The 9,677-nt window shown below is 35.7% G+C and overlaps 2 protein-coding genes across 2 annotated transcripts; both read right to left on the bottom strand.

The window, feature by feature from the left end:
• Positions 1–1,981: 1,981 nt before the first annotated feature.
• Positions 1,982–5,856, bottom strand: LOC107859112 (cytochrome P450 710A11). Its single transcript, XM_016704010.2, has one exon. The coding sequence runs from the start codon at positions 3,788–3,790 to the stop codon at positions 2,273–2,275; it is 1,518 nt and encodes a 505-aa protein (XP_016559496.1). The 5' UTR covers positions 3,791–5,856; the 3' UTR covers positions 1,982–2,272.
• Positions 5,857–5,932: 76 nt separating this feature from the next.
• On the bottom strand, positions 5,933–9,677 carry LOC107859113 (40S ribosomal protein S14-2). The gene is made up of 6 exons (XM_016704011.2): positions 9,514–9,677; positions 8,147–8,266; positions 8,015–8,060; positions 6,753–6,838; positions 6,458–6,587; positions 5,933–6,317 (listed from the first exon to the last, which is right to left on the bottom strand). The coding sequence occupies exons 1-6, from the start codon at positions 9,514–9,516 to the stop codon at positions 6,250–6,252; spliced, it is 453 nt and encodes a 150-aa protein (XP_016559497.1). The 5' UTR covers positions 9,517–9,677; the 3' UTR covers positions 5,933–6,249.

Raw genomic sequence — 9,677 nt, 5'->3', positions numbered from 1 at the left:
TTAATTTAAAGAAAAAGTAATTAATGCAGAGGGTAAACATGAAAAAAAAAATTATCTTATCTTGATAAGTAAAAAAGGACAAGTAAAATGGGACATCAAATTACTCCCTCCGTCCCAAATTGCGATGACACAAATATTAAGAAAACAATGATTGGTAACGTAACTTTATCATTTTGCCCCTCTTAATTGTGTCTTGTTGTTAGTTCCAATATTGACGTATGACTAATACCAAAGCACCATTTATATTTTTAATGGTGTAGTTTTAATGGTACTCCTCTTTGCAACATTTTTCAAGAATGCTAATAACAACGAGTAATCAATTACACTAAGGGTATAATGGAAAAATAAAAATTTGTCTTGTTTTGATAAGTAAAATAGGACAAGTAAAATGGGACATCAAATTAGAAAATTTGAGACAGGTAAAATGGAATGGAGAGAGTAGTAAATTTGAAACTGATAAAATGGGACGGAGGGAGTACAAATTAGTAAAAGACATGTCATCATGTATTTTTTAAAAGTTTAGCACAGATACCAGCTCGTGTATATGGGCACACTTATAGACTCATATTAATCCACTTATATAACCATTTCATTGTCACGGATATATTTTCAACTCTAAATTAAAAAGTTAAAAAAAAAAATTGTTTAACAATCAATTTAAAACAATACCAAAAAAGAAAGAAGAAACAAATCTTATGACTTAGCTTTAACAAACCATAAAAAAATGTCTTTGACTTAACTATACAGAGACAAGTTAGCAAAACATAAAAAGTTTCTTTTCTTTGTATTAAATAAATTACAATAACGTCTCAATCTCAAAAGTAACTGAAAAAAGGCATAAAAATATAATATACCCGAACTTCTTATCGAAATTATTAGTTACTCGTTGGCCAATTATGTCAAAAGAGCACTTTTCTCCAAGGTTTAATTGCCTCGTTTAGCCGATGAATTTACAAACTTCTCTATCATTCGATCAAGCCAATCTGTAACTGATTGTTATCCTCTTATTTTACTTAGCTGTTACATTAATTTTTTTTCTTTTCACTGTTTTATTTTAACAAATCAAGATAGTTTCATTATTTTTTCACATCCTATACAATTCATAGCATTGATAATAACATAATATAGTAATAATTATTTAATTTAAAGTTCTATAATTAATAAGACAATCCATAGAATTGAATAATTACATAACCTAGTAATAATTGTTAAATTTAAAGTTTCTATTATTAATACAATTGATTTAATAAAATATATTTTTATTTAAAACTTCCTAGGAAAATAAAACGGATAAGTTGAGACGAGATATCCAGGTCAGTGTAAATAATATAAGTAGATAAAGGTCCCTTAACACCAGAAAGTCAAGACAAGATTTCCAGGGTAGTGCCAGCTTCAACAGTACTCCCTTAACTTAGAAAAACTGACTACCCACGTCACCACAAATTAACTAATGCATATAAATTTGATTGGGAATTCAACGCTTCATACTTTATGCTCTACATTGGAAAGATTCATGAATCAATATTAATGGTTAACCTTTAATTCTTATCACTAATTTTAAAATTTCATATTTATTGAAATTCCCGTGGTTATCCAGGCCAGGGTAGCTCGTTGGCAATGGGCTAGAATGACCAACAAACAACAAAGACCTAGAAAAAAATAATCAATACACCCTCTCAAGTCTTTAATTAAAAAAAAAAGAGATAACTCAAGTTAGAAAATAAAATCGCTTGAACAATTGGGACAATTATTAAACAACTGCATTAATTGTCACCACAACTTCGCATAGTTATTAAACAACTTCGAACAATTATCAAAGTTGTTGGAACGAAAATATTTTAAAAAGAAAACTGAAAAAAAAGTTCATCTCTTTCACCTAATTTTTAAAACTTGAAGGACCTCACTTAATTAGAAAACTTGTTTATCCCTTTTAGTCTAAAGACCATATTTCACTATTTAAACTCATTAAATAGTCATAATATAAGTAATTAATTAAAAGGAATTTCTTTTATTAATCTTCCACACAATCCCAATTATTTGCCACTCCATCAATTGCTCCAACAAGCATTTCAAAAGAATCTTGATCATTTGATCAAGTTACATGTATTCACATACTAAAATTTTAAAAAAAAAAAAAAAAAGGGAAATAACAAATACACATCGACCCCATTCACTTTTTTTTCCTATTACACCCATGGCCAAATGGGACCAATGTGATGATCTGAATTAAATTAAATTAAATTAAATTAAAAAAAGGGGACAAATTTGATCATCAAAGAGATGGGAATCGTGTGCATCTCTGTGAAAGGAACACTTTACAATCATCCTTCGGAGCAATGGTAGGAATATACGAGATATCATCACAGCCGTTGGTTTTGTGTCTTTTGAAATCAATCAGAGCCGTGAACATAGCAATGAAAAGCATCAGGTGGTTGATAGCATACTTCTGGCCCACACATGCATGGGGCCCAGCTCCAAATGCTAGAAAGTTCTTCTTGTAAACCCGATCCTCTTGTCTCTCTTCCATGAACCGGTCCGGGTCAAACTTCTCCGGTTCAGTAAATCCCTGGAAAGACGAGTCAAAAACCGACGGGAATACAATTGTCCCTTTTGGGATAACGTAATCTTCCGTTAACCGGAATTCTTCGCCGGCAATGTGCGGCACCATAGTTGCCGGAGCTCTGATCCTAATAATCTCACGCGCCACCGCTTCTAGGTACTTCATTTCCCTGAGCATATCCGCCGTCAGCGGCTGATCAGATTCCGACGACCAGAATTTCGCTACTTCTTCCCGGACTTTCTCAAGAACATTTTGGTGAGAATCCAATAGCACCAGTGCCCATAGTAAAGCAGAAGTAGAAGCATCTTGAGCTGCAAAGAGGAAGTCGAATAGGTAACCTCCAAGTTCCTTGTTACTGTACTCAAATGGCTTTGTTAATCCATTTTTCTTAGCTTCGTTAATCTCTCTTAAATTCTCCTGCATCCAGAAATCAATTAAGCATGTAGGTTGTTCTTCACTTTTCATCTTGTTTAAGCTCTGTTCCACACAAACCGAAAGAGTTTCGACCAATCTCCCAACTCCTAACCTAGCGTTTCTGAAAGCGAAACCCGGTAAATCAACGGGGAGTTTCATCAACCCAACATTGAAGTAATTGTAATCAACATTGAATCGCCTTCTAGATTCTTCATTCAAGTATGGACCGACAAAGACGATCTGGGAAGTATCTAAATTCATGTCCCGGCAAAGGAGACGAAGCGGGATTGGAGTGCTAGGGGATTTAGATGCTTCATCCAACCAGGACTTGAAGTGTTTGATAATAATCCTCTGTTGGATATCGGTGTACGTAGCAAGAGCTTTCGGGGTAAAATTTGGGGCAATTCTTCGGCGGAGGTCTTTATGTTCTTGCCCAAATAGGTAAATCAAGTTATGCTCCCCGAATAGCTTTTTCCCGAAAGGGTGACCGATGAGATGGAAAGCGTCGGGGCGGACATTGGCGAAGACCTTGTGAGAGAGGTCAGTGGAATGGATGTATAGAATGAACTTACCGATGGTGTAATTAGCTGAGAAACCATGTCTTGTAGACTTAGCTAAAGCGGATTGAAGGTCCCAGAATTTGGTGGGGTTGGTGACTAAAGGGAAAACGTTGCCAAAAAAGGGAAACACTAAACTCGGACCAGGAAGAAAACGCTTCTTTTTGAGGTAAAAGATTTGTTCAAGAAGAAGTATAAGAGCTATGAAAGAGAAGAGATAAGGTGTCCATGGAGATATCATTATCCAAATGGATGCCATAAGCAATGCAGTAAAGCTCTCTCTTCTTCTTCTTCTTCTTCTTCTTCTTCCTTGCCCCTTCACCAAACTGTTTGATGATATTATGAATTTATAAATGCTTTGTAGGTTTTTGGTTGTTGTGTTTATATAATAGGAAGAAGGGTCAAAATGTGAAGAGGGGATTGGTGGGTCAAACAAGAAAGCTGAAGGGAAATATAGGAAAACTGTGAAACAAATTGGAAAACGTGGAACAAGAAAAAACGAAGAGACCAAATCTGAACTGTTTTTTTAAGACAAAATTTTTCAGATGGTAGAGTGACATAGTTATCTCATATCTGTGTTGTATTTTTAACCTGGTCACAGGTGGTTTTGGTCATTGTTGCATGGCTTGTTGTCGAGAAGGTGAAGTTTTTCCAGTTTTGTGGTCTGAGTTTTCACTTTTTTGGAGAGGGAGAAAGTGCTAAATTGGGCATAGTAATTGAGTTTTATTGGAAGTTGGATAACAGATGCAAGAACAAAATGACGAGAGCGGTAAACTTTGTCTATTATAATCCGGCCCAAACTAGAGACTAATGTACGAGTTTGGACGTAAGTTTGATATTCTGATTCCGCTTCTGATTCTTGAAAATGATTCATTTTTCAAGATTGGATTTTGATATTATATTACATAAGCTACATTTGTTAAATAAGTCTAGAGGAGGTTAGTTAAAATGATAACCAAAAGTTTACATAACGAATAATGATATACTTGTTGAGCTATCAGGTTGGTGAGTATTGGCAATATAATAATATAGATAACAATAATTAAACTTGAGAACGAAAATGTCCTTTTATAATTGAAAGGCCTGTTGGCTGTTTGCATAGGAAAGCAAACAGGTAACTAACTATATAGAGATGTATTTGTGGGGTTCAAATCCAGCTTGTCTTAGTAGTGTTCCAGTGGAGGATTCCAAGACATTTGCAAAGAGACAAGGACATATTACATGGGGAATTTGCATTTTCCTTTCTCTCTGTCCAAAATCCTTCACCTATTGAACCTTACGGGGCCAGTTGCACTCCTCGATTCCACCGGATATTTATTACATTTCAGCAATTCAAGTATCGAGTAATCACATATACAGATGTGAAGAATCTTTGCAGACTTTACTCTTAGGTAGAGTGGATGTTTCCTAAACCGTCAGCAAATAGATGAAACTTTTCCTTGTGCTGTAATATAATTTTCAATTTTGGAAAAGTTAGTAAGACAATTTATCTGTTTTCTAGAGTGTCAAATATAAAAATTCTAAAAGGTTCCTATCAATTTTGACATTTAATGAAAATTGTGATGTAGCACGTAGCTGTTTTTCCGAAAAGTATGTAGTTTTTGAATGTGACTGCTAGTGGGTTAGTAATTGATATATTATTCCAGTCTTAAAACAATTTTGACTTTAAAATTAGATAGCTGCTTATCCAAGTGCCTTTCTCAAAATAGCTAAAATTGTGTTCAACCTACATTAGTTCTCCGATGTGTTAATCATACATTACTGATTCGGCTGACTTTGTTAATCATACAGAATTCTACCATACAAATTAACAATATTGCAGGAGAAAAATAACCCAAAAAAATTTCATCTCCTTTTACAATTACCGGCCATTTTCATCCTCTCAGTCCCTGATCTAATTAGTCAGCTCCCCTAGTCAAAGATGTTCGTTCATCACAAATTTCAAACCTCCTTTGTACCAAAAACGAAGTTGTGCTGAAACTTTGTATATTTTATGAGGACATTCTCTTTAGTTGTAGTCGAAAACGGAGGCTAGTTTGTGCTTTGTTTGGTCAAAACAAGAATCCATGAGGTGAGTTTTTCTACTTTGCTTTTTGAGCTGAGCTTGGAGGCAGGGCTCTTTTCTGTAGTCGAAAATGGAGGCTGGCCAAGTTTCTTGGATGGTCATATAGATTTGACTAGGGCATAGATTCATGCACAGCAACTAACATACCTAGTGTAATTCCCACAAGTGGAGTCTAGGGAGGATCATGAGTACAGACTTTATCCCTACATCCCTAACATTGGGAGGTACAGAGGTTTCCAATAGCCATAGACTCAAGTACCATAATCAGATATTAAATCCGCTACTATTATAAACGCAGAAATGAATCATTTTTACTAGTAACTACTTCGAAAGAAGGAAAAAAAAACCACAATAGCACCTTATTTTCCTTCCTTTCTATCCAACACAAAACTGCAAGCTACATACAGCCTGCCGAAGAGATAGATAACCATGGAAAGTAGATTCTTAACCAGCTAATTGATTGTAGGCCACAATTCATATTTCTCATAATTGTTTCACAAATTTAACCATGAAAAAAGAAGCAAAATTTATAGGCAAGGCCAACATCAATAGAAGTACATAGTAGATGAACAATATTCAAGTCCATATCAAAACTAGCACCTGCGACATTCTCAACAAGAACCCGCATCTGCTTCTTGACAAGAGCAGCAAGCTTACAGCCTTCTTCCTCTCCGACCACCCTTTCTGCGGGTGCTATCAGTAGGAATGGGAGTCACATCCTCTGCAAGATAAATTAGACAGTTACTGTCATCTCCAATTTCAGTTCACGTGAAGTGTTTCTCAAAAAGGTTATACCAACACAACCGACAGATAATTCTCAGTTCAGATACACGAAAGGAAAAAGAAGGCTATAAACAGTACCTATACGACCAATTTTCATTCCTGAACGGGCAAGAGCCCTGAGAGCAGACTGAGCACCAGGTCCAGGAGTTTTGGTCTTGTTTCCACCAGTGGCCCGAAGCTTAATGTGAAGCGCGTTGATTCCCAGCTCCTGTACTCAAGAAGACATTCCCTAAATGAGCGTCTACAGAAGGAAATACATTACTCAACTGATTGTAGATGGGAAGGGAAAACAAGAACTGAATATAAGCTGTACAAGCATTACTCAACTGATTGTAGATGGGAAGGGAAAACAAGAACTGAATATAAGCTGTACCTTGCATCTCTGGGAAACATCTTGTGCAGCAAGCATAGCAGCATATGGGGAAGATTCATCCCTATCAGCTTTGACCTTCATACCACCTATTAGAAACAGGTGACAGCAGAGATTCTTTACAATTTTTTCCCAATAAATAACAAAGATAATGGTTAAGAGCAGAAATATAAATAATAATAGTTAAGAGCAGAAATATAAATAAGCTTTGGAACCGTTGAGAAAACTACAGAAAATCTAGCAACCTTTCAAGTTGGATAATTGCTGCACCACTATGACGTTTAGAAACCAAAAGTTCTTAACGTACATGAGGAATCAAATTAGGGTTGCAAAGTTGCAGAAAGTAAAAGCACAAAGTCCGTCAAATAGAAATTTAACCTATAATTATTGACTATAAATGCTATGCAGAATTTGCAGTAGTGCTTAAATTGTAAAAATAATAACTGGCTCATAATTCAGAACTTCTGAAATGTCAATAGGTAAAAGCTTAGGCGTTCTGATACGAGGTAAAAGAATATAGGAGGAAAGGTTATAAAACCCAAGCATTTAAAAATAAGCTTTAGCTACATTGAAGAACTATAGGAAAGTGTATCCAAAGGAAGAACCAGGATCGTGAGCAGTAAAATTTCAGTAGCTAATCCTTCAAAGAAGATAATAGGCTTGCCGACGGATAGAGAAGTGAGAAAGGACAATAATAACTAGGAATGTCAAAAGTACTTATAATGTTCAACATAACCAGAGAGATAATGCAAAGTAACAAAAAAAGTACTTATAATGTTCAACAATGTATTGACCACAAGTACGATGGCCAATAATGCTTGAAATCAGCAGTAGCAGCCAAGAACTAACACCAAACAGAATAAGTCACATACGTCAACTAGAACATAGCAATCAAATTATGCACCAAGTTATGACATTAAACAATTCTCAATCCTCAATTAGTATGTGACAGGAGTTATAAGTGAAACAAAAGCAACCTAACTCCCATTGAAACCCAAAAGTTAAAGACTTTCTGCCATGCCTGGCACGGATAGCATTAAGGTAACCATCAAATAATATAAGAAATACATGGCAAAGATGTCACTCAGATGGTTTTTTGTTGTCAAAACAGAGCTTACAGTGAGTGCCTTCACTCTTAATGAATAAAAAGCAAATAAAAGCCAGGTTATGTTAAATTTGAGCTCTTATTTTATCAGCTCCTCAACAAAATACCAAGCTAACTACCAAGAAATTCAAATTTGAGCTCTTATTCTGTAAGTCCTTACCAGTAATACGAACCATAGTTTCCCTTCCAGACAAATCAGTCACGTGCTGCAGTTCAAAAACAAAGTCCATAACTACTTGAGACAATGTAATCAGACAAATAAAGACTAATGAATCCACTGGTTACCACATACAATGAAAGTGTCATTGAATGACGCAAAAATGTGAGCAACACCAAAAACAAGCTCTCCCTCTCTCACAGAAGGTCCAAGAGTGACAGTCTCTTCCTTTGGCTCCCTAGTCCTCCTCTTCGACTGCAAGGCCAAGTCATCAACATCAGAACAAATAGATAACAATCTAAAGCTGAATACTGACCATTCTTTCCTTCACTTATGCCACAAAGAAAACAATAAAATTGCTACTACAACTAGACTAAAGACAGATCCACCATGGAAGCTACGTGTTCGGCAGAAACCCCTATGTTTGTGCTAAAAAGTTTATTTAATATGTATAAATCATCTATCGAGAACCTAAGAATAGAGTTAATGAAACACCATACCCAGTGTAATCCCAAAAGTGGGGTCTGGTTTACCGAGCCTGTCCAAATATTTTAATTAACTCATCATAAGTTTCAATATTTTTGGTTTTACAGAGCAAACTTCATCCAAACCATTATGTATAACTAAAATCCAATGGCACCTGATTTGCATCACTTTTCAAAAGTCTGCGAAACTTTCGAAGTATTGGATAGTAGGCTGGGTATTTTCCTTTCAAATTCCACCACCAACAATATACTCAGTGAAATCCCACGATTTGGGTTTGAAGAGGGTAGAGTTTATGCAGACCTTAAGAGGGACAGCAAATCAAAGTCCAATTCCACCAACCACTGACCGAAACTACAACAACAACAACATACCCAGTATACTTACAGCAAGTGGGGTCTGGGGAAGGTAATGTATGCAGTCCACACCACTACCTCAGAGGTGAGATAGAGAGGTGGTTTTCAATAGACCCCCAGCTCAAGAAAAAAAAATCTAGAAAAGGAATAGTAAAAGGACAAGATATAATAGAAATTACCGCACCCGACAATACCACAGACAAGATTCACCAAGTAATACAACAAATGATTCAAAATTTTGAAATAATACTAGTACTATAGCTACTAACACGGATAACAAAGTCCTCCTAACAACTTGCACTGGCACACTCGTTCCTACTACCCTTCTACCCTAATCCACCTCCTCCACTGACCAAAACTACTAATATCTAAATACTAAAGCTCTCTAGTTTTAACTCGTGGTTCTTACGAGCAAGAGATTAAACAATGGGAACCATGTCTTTAAGCAAGATAAAAAAACAATAACACACGAAAACAAACCATATATTTAACGAGGAAAGGCGCGATCTTTTCATTACAAATGGAGAACAACAACTAATCTAAACATGCACAGATAACCCATGGATTAAAACTGGAACAACTCTAAATACAAATCTGCAAATTACATTCAATTCAAACTTGCATCAAGACAAGAGAAACAGACGATTTTCTAGATTTCATTACCATGTTGTTGTTGGTGGTGAAGAGATTACTGCTGCTGAAACGGTGGTGTTGGATACTACGGAGAAGCCGATTTGGTTCAGCTGCAGCCTTTATATGTAATAGGACGGATTTAGGGTTTCAGTATGAAACTTATAAACTGATATTTTCTAAAACAACCCCCTATG

Source organism: Capsicum annuum, chromosome 2, assembly GCF_002878395.1.
Source record: "Capsicum annuum cultivar UCD-10X-F1 chromosome 2, UCD10Xv1.1, whole genome shotgun sequence".
NCBI lineage: Eukaryota > Viridiplantae > Streptophyta > Magnoliopsida > Solanales > Solanaceae > Capsicum > Capsicum annuum.
This window is presented reverse-complemented; position numbering and strand designations above follow the sequence as displayed.